The 18188-nt window shown below is 43.9% G+C and overlaps 1 protein-coding gene across 1 annotated transcript; it reads right to left on the bottom strand.

The window, feature by feature from the left end:
* Positions 1-202: 202 nt before the first annotated feature.
* On the bottom strand, positions 203-13836 carry SRGN (serglycin). Its single transcript, XM_088473870.1, has 3 exons — positions 13743-13836; positions 4539-4668; positions 203-542 (listed from the first exon to the last, which is right to left on the bottom strand). Exons 1-3 carry the CDS (start codon positions 13786-13788, stop codon positions 362-364), a joined length of 357 nt encoding a protein of 118 aa, XP_088329996.1. The 5' UTR covers positions 13789-13836; the 3' UTR covers positions 203-361.
* Positions 13837-18188: the final 4352 nt, after the last annotated feature.

Here is an 18188-nt window from a genome sequence, read left to right as displayed (position 1 = left end):
TCTATTCAATTCAGTTGATTTTAATACTACTTTAGCAAATAGCCTTTTAAATAGATGTCCCCTATTAGAGATTTAACAGTAATGTATGATGATGCCACCACCAGGCGTAGCTATAATATAATGTTAGGATGTCTGCCTTCCGTAACTGTTAAAACTGCTACATTTAAGCATGTTAAATATGTATGAGTAATAGAGATAAAGGAAAAAGCTAAAATAAAGTTTAATGTAATAATATCAGTAACAACACAAATAAGCCAACAGGAAGTCTTAGAAATTTCTTGCAGAAGCTACCGACAAAACACAGGCAGAAAACAATTGGCTGAGCATTTTCTATTCAATCTGCTTTAATATCAGTGCATCTTTACACAATATTATTGTCCTCAAACATGTTATATTTGACTCTGTAATCCCTTATCTCATTAGACTCTGTTTCAGAAGATGATGCAGACCCGGGTTCCTCTCCTAAGAAAACTCCATCTCCAGAGCTAGAATCTTCAGCAGAAAATGGGACTGGTGGTGGGAAGGGAAAGACTCTCTTATTCCTAAAAATATTGAAAGCAACAATATTATCAAAACAATAATCATTTAACTTGTAATTACGGTCATGCGTCCTGTTATTGTAGCTTTGGAAATCAGTGCAAGGTAATTGCAAAACACTATTTTATGTAATAGCAAAGTAGTTAATAAAGGGCACTGAAACGTTGAATGTGATGTTGTACTGAACTCTGTTTTTATATATATATATATATATATATATATATATATATTATATATAAATATATATGTCGGTGTGTGTGTGTACATGGGGTATGAGGCAGCACTCAATTCTATGCAAATCAGCACGGTGCAGGGTTTAAACACAATCCAGCTGAAGGTCACCGCGCCATTTTCCCGGTGACCTGCACACACTCTAGTGCCCAGAGTCTACAGGTGCAGCGCCGAGCGCTACTGGCTGCCGAAGAGAGAGTAGGTGGCCCGGACAGAGCCTGCACACGGGCCCCCTCCTCTCTAGAAACACCCCTGCGGTAGTCATTATTTGATCTTGCCTAAGTAAATCTGTCAACTAAGGGCATGAAGTCAATGGATTCTGTTTATTCAAACTTCTGACCGCTAAGGACATAGGGAAAAAAGCTTCCCTAGAGTTAAAATAATTTGTATTGTCAGAATAGTGTATAAATGATAGCCCACCGAATCATTGCTGCAAAAACTTAAAACCAGGACAAGAAATCAGTCAGGAAAGTGTCAGTACTAGGAATCAAATCTACACCTAAAAGGACCCAGCAGAAATACCACAAGGATTGTGAGGGACCTGTCACCCCCACACCACTAGTAGAAAAGAGAGCTCCTGGTCTCAGCGTATTCTTGGGACTATAGCCTTGGGACTGTCTTAGATACTGAATATCCCATGACTTGGAATAGCATAATGAACTATAGAAGGTGACAGGACCAGGACAGAGAAGGAAGTAATACAATTTAAATTTGAACAAGGTAGATAATAGACATGGGTAAAACAGTACAATAGGGAAAGCATGATATATAACAGACTAATACATATATGGAAGACACAAGGTCACGAGGCAAAAACAAGTGCTGAGGCTGAGACAAGGATGCAGATTGCAGATCCAAGGGTGCAACACAGTGCAGTGAGTTCCAGTGACGTGCGGTGAGGTAAATGGTTGGGGAGGTGCTGGCTATACAAAGGTGCAGCAGTATATAGTGCTGGAAATTTGGTGAGTTTAGATCATGGATGTGCGGAAAAGGGAGGGGGGGGGGCGAGAAAACAGGGAGATTGATAGACCCTTCAGGGAGTCAGAAGTATTACTACTATTTCAGGGAGAGTTGGCGAGTATGCACTAGAGTGGCTGTAAACATGAGGTGTTACGCAATAATACCAAACATGTAGGTTTCCTGAAAAGTCTGAAGATCAGTGACCATGTCTCCCCTATGTCAGGAGGATATTCCAGGAGGAAAACTAGTTAGCACCTCAAATAATGCACAGAAATTGATTGTGCTAGATGTTTAACAATAGCTGTGATGAGATTATAGTGTCAGTGTCCTCATGATTCTATACATAACACCTTTCTTCACCTTTTCCCTTATTCACCTCATTATATTACTAGTCTGGAAATATAGGGTCTGATTCTGAGTTGGTAGCAAAGCAAACATAAGCAGTAACTTTACAACTATAGAAACCGTGCTGCAATGCAAGGCCTCGTACATCTATTGTTTTTGCATGTGGGGTGAATACAGGCTGCTTTTGCATGTAGCCCACAAATGCTGGACAGCTTTATTTTTAGACTGCAATTTAAGGTACCCATACATCAATGAGTGTGTTTCTCGATCCGGCGATGCGATGGGAAATACCGGCGTTTCCGGGTGGAAACGCCGACCTCCCACCATCGATGTTCTGCAATCCATCGCTGCATCGCAGACATTTGTCATGTTAAATGTCGGCGATTTGACAGTTGCAATAATTTTTTGATCACGATCGTCAAATTGACGAAATCCAGCATGTTGGATTTCTGCGATCCTGCAATGCCGGGTTGCAGCATCGCGGGATCACGGCAATTCGTCGCTGATGTATGGACCCCATAAGATATGAGCTTTGACATGCCCCTCTCACATCTAATGTTGGGTAAACACTATGCGATTCTCTGCCAAATATGGCTATGTCTGTCTGCTCAGTCTGATATTTGTGTAGCATATATGAATCACCAGGGCCTGATGGTCGGTCCATATCTCATCGGATTGGCTCCCGATATAGCATGTGCTGCACACTCTATGTCCATCCCGTAGTTTTGGTATCATTTAGAAAGCGCAGTGTATAAGGACCTCGGCCCATTGTCTGCTGTTTATAGTAAACATTTGTGGGCGTTCGTATATATAAATCAGCTATGATGTGGCTTCCCATGACTAGTCAGCAAACTAACAAATTTCTGTAGCGCAGGTGAAGGCAGTGTGTGGCACACCATTTGCCATGCAACCACACATCTCAGCATGCCTTTCACATGGTCATGTACCGTGGCAGGACATGAAGGCATGTGTAATCCCACGGGAGATGAATTGAGGAATGTGGTCATCCCCTGATGTAGTTCTTGCAATGTGCCATCTACATCACTCTAAGAGGGGTATTCAATATGAAACGTTAACTTCACTGTCGAAGTTAACGTTTCATATCTGAGTTTTTACTTGCGTTAAAGTATCGGGTGTGCTCCCGCTTATCCCCGTATTCAATATAAAATTAACGAAAACGGGAAACTCCGAAGTTGGATTTGCGTAAAGTTACGAATTTTTCCTTAAAAAAATTGTAAGACCCCCCTAAAGTTCTAAAAACATGGGGGAACACTATGAAAGTCGGGGATTTAAATAGCCGCAGCAGTGTGTTTTTTTCCCGACATTGAAGAAGTGATGCAGAAGAGCACTTAGGTTATTTTTTTCGTTTTTTTAAGTGGTCCCATCAAATTTGGGGTACATGAAAATGGGTACTAGCATATTTTTTAGTCCCTAAAGTAAGTTTTTAAAAATTCTGCATTTGTGCACCTGCCGCTATAAATCTATTCTAGAAAACACCTGCCGCATACTTGCAGAATAGCCCTGAACCTATTTCCCTATTTTTAAACAATTTTTTCCCATTTTTTTTTCACCCCAATTTTTAAATTAATTTTTTTGGGGTGTCCCTATTTTTTTTTAAACTTTTTTGACACAGTTCTTTTTTAAATGTCATTCCCAGGGGTGCAGGCTATTTTTTTTAAGCCTGCACCCCTAAACCCCAATTCTGCACTTTTTTTCGACACCTATTCAATGGTGAAAAGTTATCCCCGTTTTTTATCAAAGACTTTTCAAAACTGCGATAAGTCTTTGAAATTGAATACAGTGTAAAAGTAAAACCTGCGATAATGACGTCATACCTCCGATATTAACGCAAAAACAATGTTATCGCTCCCATATTGAATACCCCTGTAAGTGAGGGCACTCACCTGTGCCCAAGTATTGCTGTCATTAGCTTCACTTGGCACCTGTAGCATCCCCCTTCTCTTCACCTGTTTTCAAGAATGCCTATCATTTGCTTCACCAGGCGCCTGTACTATCCTCCTTCACTCTACTTCTCCTCTTTAGGTTCCCTGTGACAGTGTGCCTACTCCACCCCCCATGTTAAGTTCAATCCAGCCATTATTATAGTTTATTATCGTTTTACAGCTATAAAGCACAACTATCTGACAGTGTGTACAGAAATTCTATATAGGCGAGACGATTTGAAATGAAAAGGATACTTTGGAACTAAAAGATTATTGGGTAGTGTGTATACTGTACTGTGTATGGTGGGTCTCAATCTCTCTGCACATTTTACATTTGCCCCAGCTGCAGCGTAACGTGATTTTGCCAATGTGTAAAGTTACTCCTTTTCTTTGTTTTGCTCCGAACTTTGATCAGTCATATAATATTGTACATGAAACTGGTTTATTTCACAGAATTGCATTTTATTAAAATGAATCTTATTTATAACATAAATCAGTGATACTAATTAATTATATACTTACACTGGATTGGAATCAATGTTATTACTTTGTTGGGCTTGATCAAAAATGGATTGTTCTTGAACACAGGCTATTGAGTTGTCTTCTGGTCTGCATCTGATCGTTTGGTATCTTTCTCTCTTCACAGGGAAACCTAGACAAATGTATGAACACTACTCAGATAAATGGTAACAATACTCTTAAATGGCAATTCTTATTGATGCAAGACAGAGAAGCCTCCGTTCCTCCTAGAATCGTTTTTATTTCTTTAGCTTTAAGAGAAAAGGACAGACTTCATATTGGACAGATTCGTACATGCACCCTATTTGCTGACAAATGGACAGGCAAATCAGAGGGCAAATATTGATGGGTTATAGTAATGCCTGGTAGTTGGTTATTAGTTTGTTTATTTTTTACCATAAATCACATTGAAATTCCATAAGAAGAATGTTGGTGTTTAGTATTTTCCAATCTTTTCTTCAGGTTGTTGCTAATGATTTATGATTCTGAACTACCATGGAAACCAAAGTCACATGGCACATGAGGTAGAAAGGAGAGAGGCTTAGGAATGCCCCTCTGAGCTCTGTCTGCACTGTGACATCCTCCTTCTCCCACCTCTGCCCAGGGCCGGATTAAGGTCTGTGGGGGCCCCTGGGCAACAAACTTGTGGGGGCCCCTATATACCACCGTTTCTTGTCACCCTAGGAACATTTTTTTCCCTTTATATTCACCTCAGTAGTAAAGCCCCTCTTGCAATGCCCACTGTAGTAGTGCCCCTTATGCAATGTCCCCAGTAGCAGTGCCCCTTATGCAGTACCCCCAGTAGTGGTTCCCCCTATGCAGTGCCCACTGTAGTAGTTCCCCCTATGCAGTGCCACCTGTAGTAATGCCCCTTATGCAGTGCCCCCAGTAGTGGTCCCCCTATGCAGTGCCACCTGTAGTAATGCTCCTTATGCAGTGCCCCTAGTAGTGGTCCCCCTATGCAGTGCCCCTTATATAATGCCCCCAGTAGTGGTCCTTATATAGTGCCCCAGACCCAGTAGTGGTCCCCCCCTATGCAGTGCCCCTTATATAATGCCACTAGTAGTGGTCCCCCTATACAGTGCCCCCAGTAGTGCCCCTTATATAGGGCCCCCTGACCCAGTAGTGGTCCCCCCCTATGCAGTGCTGTTTATTAGTGACCCCAGTAGTAGTCCCCCCCTATGCATTACCCCCGGTAGTAGTCCTCCCCTATGCATTGCCCCCAGTAGTAGTCCCCCCTATGCACTGAGCCTAGTAGTCCCCCCAGTGCCCCCATGAAGCGGCCCCCCCTATGCAGTGCCCCCTGTAGCGGCCCCCCCTATGCAGTACCCTCTGTAGCGGCCCCCCCTATGCAGTGCACCCTGTAGCAGCACCCCCTCTGTAGCGGCCCCCCTATGCAGTGCTCTCTGCAGCTGTCCCCTGATATGCAGTGCCCCTTGCACACACACACTCAAAAAAAAATCACAACTTACCTGACCGCCGCAGTCTGAGTCCCGGCTCTTCTTCTGCACTATGGGAGAAACGTCAGCGTCATGACGTCTCTCCCATCATCACTAGCTGCGGGGGGAGCCGGAAGGCGGAGCTCATGAGTGTCTGACTCTCATTGGCTGCTGCCTGTAACAAACACACAGCTGCCGGCGGCGGCTCTGTGTTTGTCACTGTGTAGTGTGGCCGCGCTCACTGCAGTCTACACTACACTAGCAGGGGCCCCTCCGTGTGTGGGGGCCCAGGGACGACCACCCCTGTCGTCCCCCCCCCCCTTAATCCGGCTCTGCCACCACATGATACTGCATGCCGAGAGTTGTGAGTCTACAGAGATTGTGGCTTTCAGGCAATTTTATTCTTCCTCCAAAGGAGTGAGCTTGAAAGGAAATAATGATATGTAGGAGGATAGTTAAGATAAATGACTATATCCATACTTGCCTATTCTCCCAGAACGGCCCAGGAGGCTGGAAGAGATGCATTTGTAAAAAGTACTTAACTTGCTATTAAAAGCCAAACTAATTTGTGGGATTGCTGTTCTAACATTGTATTAATGATATAAAAAAGAAATATTGAGTATATCTTGAATTTTTATTAATCTGTATTTTTCCTGTATATCTAAAATCTGTTGCTAGGTGTCTTACTAAGACATGTTGTAGGATATCTTCAGCACTATACAATAGTTGTATACAGAAGGATATGCTGCATATTATTACCATTAAAGGGGGTGTACACAACAGGATCAGTATGTATTTAAATCCCGGGGTTCAAATCCCAACACCGGAAGCCCGGGAAAGGGGTGAAGATGCCGACAGGGGATTTCGGTAAGTAATACTAACCCTACCCCCCTAACCTTAACCCTCCTTTAGGGGTGCCTAACCCTAACCCCCCCTAAGTGCCTAAACCTAACCCCACCGTTCCCACAGTGCCTAACCCTAACCTCCCCCCGGGGGTGCCTAACCCTAACCCCCCCCTTCCCTTAGCCTAGCCCTAACCCTCTCTTGGGATTTCGATGCCTATCATTAAATCAATGCCGGGATTAGACAGTCGGGATGCCAGCTTTCGGCATTTTAAACATTGGCTTCCTGGACTACATCCTGTACACAACAACCTGTATCCTTATACCGTTGTACACAATAGCCTGCATGTTCATACCGCTATACACAAACAGCATGCATGCTCAAATCGCTGTACACAACAGCTTGCATGCTCATACCACTGTACACAACAGCCTGCATGTTCATACCGCTGTACACAACAGCCTGCATGGTCTTACCACTGTACACAACAGCCTGCATACTCATACCGCTGTACACAACAGCTTGCATGCTCATACCACTGTACACAACAGCCTGCATTATGATACCGCTGTACACAACAGCCTGCATGCTCATACCACTGTACACAACAGCTTGCATGCTCATACCACTGTACACAACAGCCTGCATGCTCATACCGCTGTACACAACAGCCTGCATGGTCTTACCACTGTACACAACAGCCTGCATGCTCATACCGCTGTACACAACAGCTTGCATGCTCATACCGCTGTACACAACAGCTTGCATGCTCATACCACTGTAAACAACAGCATGCATACTCATACCATACACAACAACCTGTATGCTTATACCGTTGTACACAACAGCCTGCATGTTCATACAACTATACACAACAGCCTGCATGCTCATATCGCTGTACACAACAGCCTGCATGCTCATATCGCTGTACACAACAGCCTGCATGCTCATACCGCTGTACACAACAGCTTGCTTGCTCATACCGCTGTACACAACAGCCTGCATGGTCTTACCTCTGTACACAACAGCCTGCATGGTCTTACCACTGTACACAACAGCCTGCATGCTCATACCGCTGTACAGGACTGCTTGCATGCTCATACCACTGTAAACAACAGCTTGCATGCTCATACCGTAACAACAACCTGTATGCTTATACCGTTGTACACAACAGCCTGCATGTTCATACCACTATACACAACAGCCTGCATGCTCATATCGCTGTACACAACAGCCTGCATGCTCATAGCGCTGTACACAACAGCTTGCATGCACATACCACTGTACACAACAGCTTGCATGCTCATACCACTGTACACAACAGCCGGCATGTTCATACCACTATACACAACAGCCTGCATGTTCATATTCATACCACTATACACAACAGCCTGCATGTTCATACCGCTATACACAAACAGCCTGCATGCTCATATCGCTGTACACAACAGCTTGCATGCACATACCACTGTACACAACAGCCTGCATGGTCTTACCACTGTACACAACAGCCTGCATGCTCAAACCGCTGTACACAACAGCTTGCATGCTCATACCGCTGTACACAACAGCCTGCATGGTCTTACCACTGTACACAACAGCCTGCATGCTCATACCGCTGTACACAACAGCTTGCATGCTCATACCGCTGTACACAACAGCCTGCATGCTCATACCACTGTACACAACAGCCTGCATGCTCATACCGCTGTACACAACTGCATGCATGCTCATACCCCTGTAAACAACAGCTTGCATGCTCATACCATACACAACAACCTGTATGCTTATACCGTTGTACACAACAGCCTGCATGTTCATACCGCTATACACAACAGCCTGCATGCTTATATCGCTGTACACAACAGCCTGCATGCTCATAGCGCTGTACACAACAGCTTGCATGCTCATACCACTGTACACAACAGCTTGCATGCTCATACCGCTGTACACAACTGCATGCATGCTCATACCACTGTACACAACAGCCTGCATGCTCATACCGCTGTACACAACAGCCTGCATGGTCTTACCACTGTACACAACAGCCTGCATGCTCATACCGCTGTACACAACAGCCTGCATGCTCATACCGCTGTACACAACAGCCTGCATGCTCATATCGCTGTACACAACAGCCTGCATGGTCTTAGCGCTGTATACAACAGCCTGCATGCTCATATCACTGTACACAACAGCCTGCATGCTCATATCGCTGTACACAACAGCCTGCATGGTCTTACCGCTGTACACAACAGCCTGCATGGTCTTACCGCTGTACACAACAGCCTGCATGCTCATACCGCTGTACACAACAGCCTGCATGCTCTTACTGCTGTACACAACAGCCTGCATGCTCATATCGCTGTACACAACAGCCTGCATGCTCATATCGCTGTACACAACAGCCTGCATGCTCATATCGCTGTACACAACAGCTTGCATGCTCATACCGCTGTACACAACAGCTTGCATGCTCATACCGCTGTACACAACAGCTTGCATGCTCATACCGCTGTACACAACAGCCTGCATGGTCTTACCGCTGTACACAACAGCCTGCATGCTCATACCGCTGTGCACAACAGCCTGCATGCTCATACAGCTGTACACAACAGCCTGCATGCTCATACCGCTGTACACAACAGCATGCATTCTCATACCGCTGTGCACAACAGCCTGCATGCTCATACCGCTGTACACAACAGCCTGGATGCTCATACTGCTGTTCACATCAGCCTGGATGCTCATACTGCTGTACACAACAGCCTGCATGCTCATACCGCTGTACACAACAGCTTGCATGCTCATACCGCTGTACACAACAGCCTGCATGGTCTTACCACTATACACAACAGCCTGCATGCACATACCGCTGTACACAACAGCCTGCATGCTCATAGCGCTGTACACAACAGCTTGCATGCTCATACCACTGTACACAACAGCTTGCATGCTCATACCGCTGTACACAACTGCATGCATGCTCATACCCCTGTAAACAACAGCTTGCATGCTCATACCATACACAACAATCTGTATGCTTATACCGTTGTACACAACAGCCTGCATGTTCATACCACTATACACAACAGCCTGCAAGCTCATATCGCTGTACACAACAGCCTGCATGCTCATACCGCTGTACACAACAGCCTGCATGCTCATACCGCTGTACACAACAGCTTGCATGCTCATACCGCTGTACACAACAGCCTGCATGGTCTTACCACTGTACACAACAGCCTGCATGCTCATACCGCTGTACACAACAGCCTGCATGCTCATACCGCTGTACACAACAGCCTGCATGCTCATATCGCTGTACACAACAGCCTGCATGCTCATATCGCTGTACACAACAGCCTGCATGCTCATATCGCTGTACACAACAGCTTGCATGCTCATACCGCTGTACACAACAGCTTGCATGCTCATACCGCTGTACACAACAGCTTGCATGCTCATACCGCTGTACACAACAGCCTGCATGGTCTTACCGCTGTACACAACAGCCTGCATGCTCATACCGCTGTGCACAACAGCCTGCATGCTCATACAGCTGTACACAACAGCCTGCATGCTCATACCGCTGTACACAACAGCATGCATTCTCATACCGCTGTACACAACAGCCTGCATGCTCATACCGCTGTACACAACAGCCTGCATGCTCATACTGCTGTACACAACAGCCTGTATGCTCATACTGCTGTTCACAACAGCCTGCATGGTCTTACTACTATACACAACAGCCTGCATGCACATACCACTGTACACAACAGCCTGCATGCTCATACCGCTGTGCACAACAGCCTGCATGCTCATACAGCTGTACACAACAGCCTGCATGCTCATACAGCTGTACACAACAGCCTGCATGCTCATACCGCTGTACACAACAGCCTGCATGCTCATAGCGCTGTACACAACAGCCTGCATGCTCATACCGCTGTACACAACAGCCTGCATGCTCATAGCGCTGTACACAACAGCCTGCATGCTCATACCGCTGTACACAACAGCCTGCATGCTCATACTGCTGTACACAACAGCCTGCATGCTCATACCGCTGTACACAACAGCCTGCATGCTCATACCGCTGTACACAACAGCCTGCATGCTCATAGCGCTGTACACAACAGCCTGCATGCTCATACCGCTGTACACAACAGCCTGCATGCTCATACTGCTGTACACAACAGCCTGCATGCTCATACCACTGTACACAACAGCCTGCATGCTCATACCGCTGTACACAACAGCCTGCATGCTCATAGCGCTGTACACAACAGCCTGCATGCTCATACCGCTGTACACAACAGCCTGCATGCTCATACCGCTGTACACAACAGCCTGCATGCTCATACCGCTGTACACAACAGCCTGCATGCTCATACCCTTCCTGCCATTTCCTGTTGAAATCTCCCACATTTAGAAGTTAAAGTCTAAACTACAAATTTGTAGTTTATATAGCATAGTTACTATAAAGTATTAGGAGAATTAATGACTGTACAGAAGAAAAACTATAATAATTAGCAGTTTTAATAAGATTGTCTATTGGTAGACTATTCCAGTGACCAGTGTATATATAAAAATAATACTGTTAGTTGTGGTGCAAGTACATTTCTTTACATCTAGATACTGATATTACTCTATTCTATGTTAGTGCTATCCAGAGCCCCTAATACCTCCTTGCCATATCTCTTACAAACCGTTTATATCCATGATGGCCTAACAAGACTAAACTCAAGACTTAATTTATGTTGGCACCATCTCCAAACATCTTTATTTATTTTATAGCTTTAGGATTTAGTGCTGTTCCCATTGATCAGTCCAATTACTTGTAATTCTAAAAATATTCAGCAGATAACATTTTATATAGGTCTAGAATAGCCTCACATTAACTCAAAATACTTGAGAGAATGGGATAATATGGCTAAGGTCTATGACTATTTTTAAACATTTCCATGAAACGTTCTATAGACATAATCTTTGAACTGCGTCATCACATGAATCAGCTTTCCGTTTAGCTCCCCACATTACCCTATTTTGCAATTTTAAAAGGAAATTGTGTGTAGAGTGTATTGACTATGTATACGTCACAAGACCATGAACTGGTTTATTATTCAGGAGGAGTATATTTTAATTAATTTATAGCAATAACATTTTATATATTTTAAAAAACAACATTTACTCATGTTTATTTCCCATGCACCTACAATTACTCTATATTCCTACAGGCTGCCATCTTGTTTTCCTTATCCTCCTTTTTGTCGCCCTATTAGTTTTTCCCCCAATAACTGATAAATGGATGCTTTTTGACCTCTGGTTTATCACATCTCCACCTATTTTTTTAAAAAATTTCTTTTATTCATCAGAGCAATAATATAACATATATTTTACAAAAAATAATGGTATATAATAAATAGAACTAAGGCCCATTAAGGGCAATAATATACAAATAGTACAAAATAAATACATAAAAATATTGTCTTCACAAAACAATCAAAGTAATCTAAACATGGCATCACCTCCACCTATTTTGCCTTTTGATCATTCCTTCTTTTATTTTTGTGCATGTTATTTGCAATGATTTATTTGGACCACTGGTTAAATATAATGTAAAAAACATAATGTATTGATATTACTGGAGATTTGGAATATGGAAATAATAATAATAATAATAATAATAATAATAATAATAATAATAATAATAATCAGTAATGCTGGGCATACACGGCAAGATAAAATGTCTGTCAGACCGACAGACATTTTATCTGGCCGGCTGCCAGCCGCAGATGTCGCCGGCATACACTGTGAGAGAAATCTCACATTGTATAGCCCGACATCCGTGCTCCGCCCCCGGGGGAGGAGACATTTCCCTGTTCCTTCCGTAGGAAGGAACACAGGAAATGTCTGTCTGTCGGCTGCGCTGGGCATACACTGCCCGATGCGGCCGACAGTTACCAGGTAAATATCGCATCGGACGGGCATGCTGGACAATCCAGCATGCCCGACCGAGCAATATTTAACCCTCGGTCGCCCCCCCACGCTACAATTATCGCGGCGATCCGCCGATATCGGGCGGATCATCCCGATAATTGCAGCGTGTATGGCCAGCATAAGGACCACTGTCCAGACTCCTTTCCTGCAACTCCAATCTTTTAGTCTGCCTGCAACTATTCAGGACTATTCTAAAGCTAACACTGTCCTGGCCATTAGACTGTTATGTCCTAAATAACTTTTTGTGGACCCCATATGGTCATGTTTCTTTCTTCAATACCATAAATTGTACTGTACATATATGTGGACCAAGTACCAATAAAAGAGATTTCAAATCCCCGAAAAATGTAAGTGAAATGAACATAATTTATCTGCAGCCCCCTGAGCAGTACGCCATAAGCATCTGCCAGATTTATCTATATGGTCATTATAGCTCAGCATCTATTATTTACTTTATACTGTTCTTTGTGTGTTTGCGTTTCTATGCTCTATAAATACTTAATGACAGTTCACCATCTTCATTCTGCCAGTTCACAACACAGGGCAAAGTGGTAATGGTAGCACATAATGTAATTCATATAATACAGGGCACTTTTTTTGAAAATAGAAATGGCTGAAAGAGGAGGTGGTGGAATAAATATGGGTTGGTATGCAGAATAAAGACAAATACAAAATATCACACATATTACCCATAAGACGTTTGCTGAAATAATCATAATATAATTATAATGTATATATATATATATATATACACACACGTACACATACACATGTTTCAAATAAATAATACTTCACTTGTATAGTGCCAATGATATAACTGGTGACTGTGCTCAATTATTCCATCTTAGTTTATTTTACAGAACATACTGTATCATCCATATTATCTAATTAGAAAAGTAGTGGGGTTGCGTTACATTACCTTCCACAAGGCTGGCAGCAACTAGGACTAACCACACAAGCAACATTTTCTTGCCGTGTACAAAGAGTAGTTCGCTCGTGTCAGGAGTTGTCCTTCAATATAAAAATAAGCAATGAGCTTCTCAGCTAGTTAAGATTTCCGACTGAAACCACTATGACCAACCCATACATTTGTCACAACTTCCTGCACAAGTGTGAAGACATACTAGTGCTGTACACAATGACGGGGAAATAATTCTGCACAAACAAAATTTGAGAAAAGAAAAAAAAAAACATTTTCTGAAGGAGAATTCAGAAAGTAGCAGATATTTCTTATGATTGTGTCTATAGTGGTTCCAGCTGCGTAAAGAAACATTTAAAAATAAAGCAAGTTAAATAGAATCTCTGCCCACATTGCGATTCCAAATAACTTTATATAAAAACACTGGCGCTCATATAAAGTGGGATGTGTGCATATTTCTATTTAATAATATACATGTTTCCTTACCACGCATATGGACAAAAGAGAGTTGCGTGGCACCTGTATGCAGATTCGGTTACATCTTACATGTATGAGGACTTCCCATGCTTAGAGTAGCGTAATGAGGGTTGGAAGGTCGGTATTCATATAATGTGCCCAAAGTAGACACAGATGCACATGTGTCATTCTGGAGGTGCATCTCTTGTCAGTGGCCTCACTAGGACGGTGTGGGCTGCACTGGGTGACACCATCCGAGGGGGTCGCATCAAAATAGCAGAGTTATCAGCACCCATTTACCAGCCCTATACCTGCTGCAAGTGATTTCAGATGGATCTCTGGGCCTGATTCACTACAGATCGCAACTGCGTATGCAATAGCGATTCCCAACGCAATTCAACGGCGATAGTATGCTAATCCATTGCGATCGCTATCCCGTCGCAGCACTACACAGGGTCGCCCACTTTACCATACACACATCCATAATCCTTAGCAAGACTGGGAAACCATCGGTACAGTCGAGTACCATCGCAGTCTCACACACACTTGCACAAGCCCTGACCTTACTCAGACATTGTAACTTCCACACACGATATGAGACCTCAGACTGCGTAGACCATCACAGTGGCTAATTTATGCACTGGGATGCCTGCGTTTCGCCAACAACTCCCCAACCCCGTCACCTCCCACAAATGGCACTTCCTGTCAATCACTCTATGACGGATCTGCGTAGTCACTGCGATTGCACCCTCAGAGCACTTAACCGAGGATTTTGTGCCTTGTGAGGATAGTGATAACATTAGCCCTCTCTTTTTAAAAATGCAATGTACAATAATACCCTTTCTATTAACCACTTCTTTGCAACGTATGGCTTTCAATAGAGAGAAATGTCTGATATATAAGGGCAGATTCTGAGTGGTATATTTACTAAAGGTCGATTTTGATCGCTAAAATTCGATCAAAATCGTTCAACATCAATGTTGTGTTTCTGGGCCTAAATAACATATTTACTAATACTTAAAAAAAAAATGTCTGTTAGTAAATGTGTGATTTAGGCCCAGAAACACAACATCGATGTTGAACGATTTTGAATGATTTAATCTATTTTAATAGGCATGTAGGAGTGCTAAACTATTAAGATGAATGTGAATATAAAACCAATTAAACGAATAATAATATAAAAATAATAAAATTAATAAACGTCAAATCAGATTAAAATAATAAAATACAGTATGTGGAAAAAAGGGGTTTATTAGCAGCAATTTATCTTATTTGACTTTTATTAATTTTATTAGTTTTAGATTATTATACGTTTAATTGGCTTTATATTCACATTTATCTTAATATTTTAGCGCTCCTACCTGCCTATTAGTCTAGTATTAACCAGAAGTGAGCTGCTACAACAAAACAAACAGCACGACAGATCCCTTGTATTTATATGTTTATCTATTTTAAAATCAATCAAAATGTATAAAAATCGACCTTTAGTAAATATAGCCTTGAGTCGGATGGATCTCTGGGCCCGATTCAGACCCGCTCGCTAGGCTGCGTTCGCACGGAGCTGCCGATGTTTCGCAATGTGTGCATGCGTGTGTATCTCAGTGCGCGTGCGTGAACTAGTCCATGTGATCGGAAAGCGTTCGCTCGCTGCGCATAGCCAGCTCGCTAGAATGAGTGACAGAACAAGCCATTTATGGGTGGTGACAGGGGATGGTAGATGGAAACAAGGGAGTGGTGGTGCGAACGCAGGTGTGTCTGAGAATCTTAACACATGGCTGTTTTACACACTGAAGCACTCAGTGCTTGCGGTAGGGTATGGTCGACCACAAGTGCTGCGTTCGCTTCCGATGGTACTCGATGTTACCGATTGTTGCATACACTTCCTGGAGATGACGTGGGAAAACAGGCATCTTCAGACAGGCTGTTGGGCGTCTAAATACACACCGCGATCGCATGCTAAGACATAGTGGGCGTGCTAATGCCTTGCCGTGCAATCGCGGGATTTGCAAAGCTTGGCTGCTTGCGAATGCATCTAGCGAGCGGGTCTGAATCGAGCCCTCTGTGCAAAGGCACAAATTGTTGCATACAGCGCATGTGCAGAAGCCATTTTATACATCTTTGCTTATGTCTGTTATATTCTGTGTTGGGTACCGAGTCTGTCTTTGCATGAAATAGGGCGTTTTGGGACAGGACTTGCAGGAGTGTCATGGGAGCGTCGTGGGCATGTTATCTAAAGCTCTGCGCAATTCTGAGTCTTCTGTGTACAGGGAAAGGAAGCCTGTATCTGACAGACCTCTTGCACCTAGCATGGGTCTGGAGCAAGTGATGATACTAATCCTGACGGCTGCAGAGGCTTAAGCTAGTTACAAAATGTCAGATTTTTCTGAAAACTGAAAGCCCCAATATCTGTGCTACACATTATGTAGCTTTTCCATAGAAGCTAGCGAGTTTTCACCACACCACACCACACCACACCACACTTATATTGCATATGTCTACCCATAAGGAGGATAACATTGGGCCTGATTCAGCAAGCAAAGCACAGGAGAGAACGCACACACTTGGCCGATGGTTTTGTACTGCGCGTGCATATGCATCGCACAGCATATGCACAAACTAGCCAGTGCGGTCGGGTAAGCGTACGCAGACTACACGCAGCGTGCACGCAGATCCCTTCCGATATTAGTTGACAGGAATTGCCATTTGTGGATGGTGACAGGGGGTGGTTGGGCGAACACAGGCGTGCCTGTGCATTGGGATGCCGTTTTAGGGGCCTGCATAAATTAGCCACTGCTGTGCCGCACGCAGTGGTAAGACTCTGTGCACACAGGGAGTTGCCAATATCCTGCGCGAGGTCAGGCTCTGATTGGGCTGCCAGGGAATCGGGTAATTCCTCGGTGAGCCAGACTGTGTTGTGGCCACGCCTTTTTCTGTGAGGGGGTGGGGCTTAGCGGGCTGCGAACAGAGGGGAGAGGGGGTAGACTGTACGACCATCATCACATCACATGCTGACCACACACTCAGGACATCACATTCTGACCACACACTCAGGATATCACATACTGACCAGACCACACACTCAGGACATCACATGCTGACCAGACCATACACTCAGGACATCACATACTGACCAGACCATATACTCAGGATGTCACATGCTGAACATACACTCAGGACATCACATACTGGCCATACACTCAGGACATCACATACTGACCAGACCATGCACTCAGGACATCACATACTGACCAGACCATACACTCAGGACATCACATACTGACCAGGCCATACACTCAGGACATCACATACTGACCATATACTCAGGACATCACATACTGGTCATACGCTAAGGACATCACATACTGGTCATACGCTAAGGACATCACATGCTGACCAGACCATACACTCAGGACATCACATACTGACCATACACTCAGGACATCACATACTGACCAGACCATGCACTCAGGACATCACATACTGACCAGACCATACACTCAGGACATCACATACTGACCATACACTCAGGACATCACATTCTGACCAGACCATACACTCATGCTGACCACACACTCAGGATATCACATACTAACCACACACTCAGGACATCACATACTGACTCCACCTATGGATCTTTTCAAATGTGTTAGTGAGTAATGAATACACCTATGCACCAGCTAGGTAGTCTGGAAAACGTGAACTGTTAGTAGCTCTCGGGGATAGAGGTTGGCTACTCCTGGACCAGACCATGCACTAGGGACATCAAATACTGACCACAAACTCAGGGCATCACATGCTGACCAGGCCACACACACTCAGGACATCACATACTGCCCATACACTCAGGACATCACATTTTGACCAGACCATACACTCAGGACATCACATACTGACCATACACTCAGGACATCACATACTGACCAGACCATGCACTCAGGATATCATATACTGACCAGACCATACACTCAGGACATCACATGCTGACCAGAC

The sequence above is a fragment of the Taudactylus pleione genome, unplaced genomic scaffold, assembly GCF_031769625.1.
Source record: "Taudactylus pleione unplaced genomic scaffold, aTauple2 ptg000016l, whole genome shotgun sequence".
Lineage (NCBI taxonomy): Eukaryota > Metazoa > Chordata > Amphibia > Anura > Myobatrachidae > Taudactylus > Taudactylus pleione.
Note: the sequence above shows the minus strand (reverse complement) of the source record. Positions and strands in the feature narration are given on the sequence as shown.

Coding starts and splice junctions, on each gene's coding strand:
- SRGN (XM_088473870.1), bottom strand. CDS start 13,788: ATGTTGCTTGTGTGGTTAGTCCTAGTTGCTGCCAGCCTTGTGGAAG. Junction 4,669..13,742: donor TGCTGCCAGCCTTGTGGAAG/GTAATGTAACGC, acceptor ACATTTGTCTAG/GTTTCCCTGTGAAGAGAGAA. Junction 543..4,538: donor AACATTGATTCCAATCCAGT/GTAAGTATATAA, acceptor CAATATTTTTAG/GAATAAGAGAGTCTTTCCCT.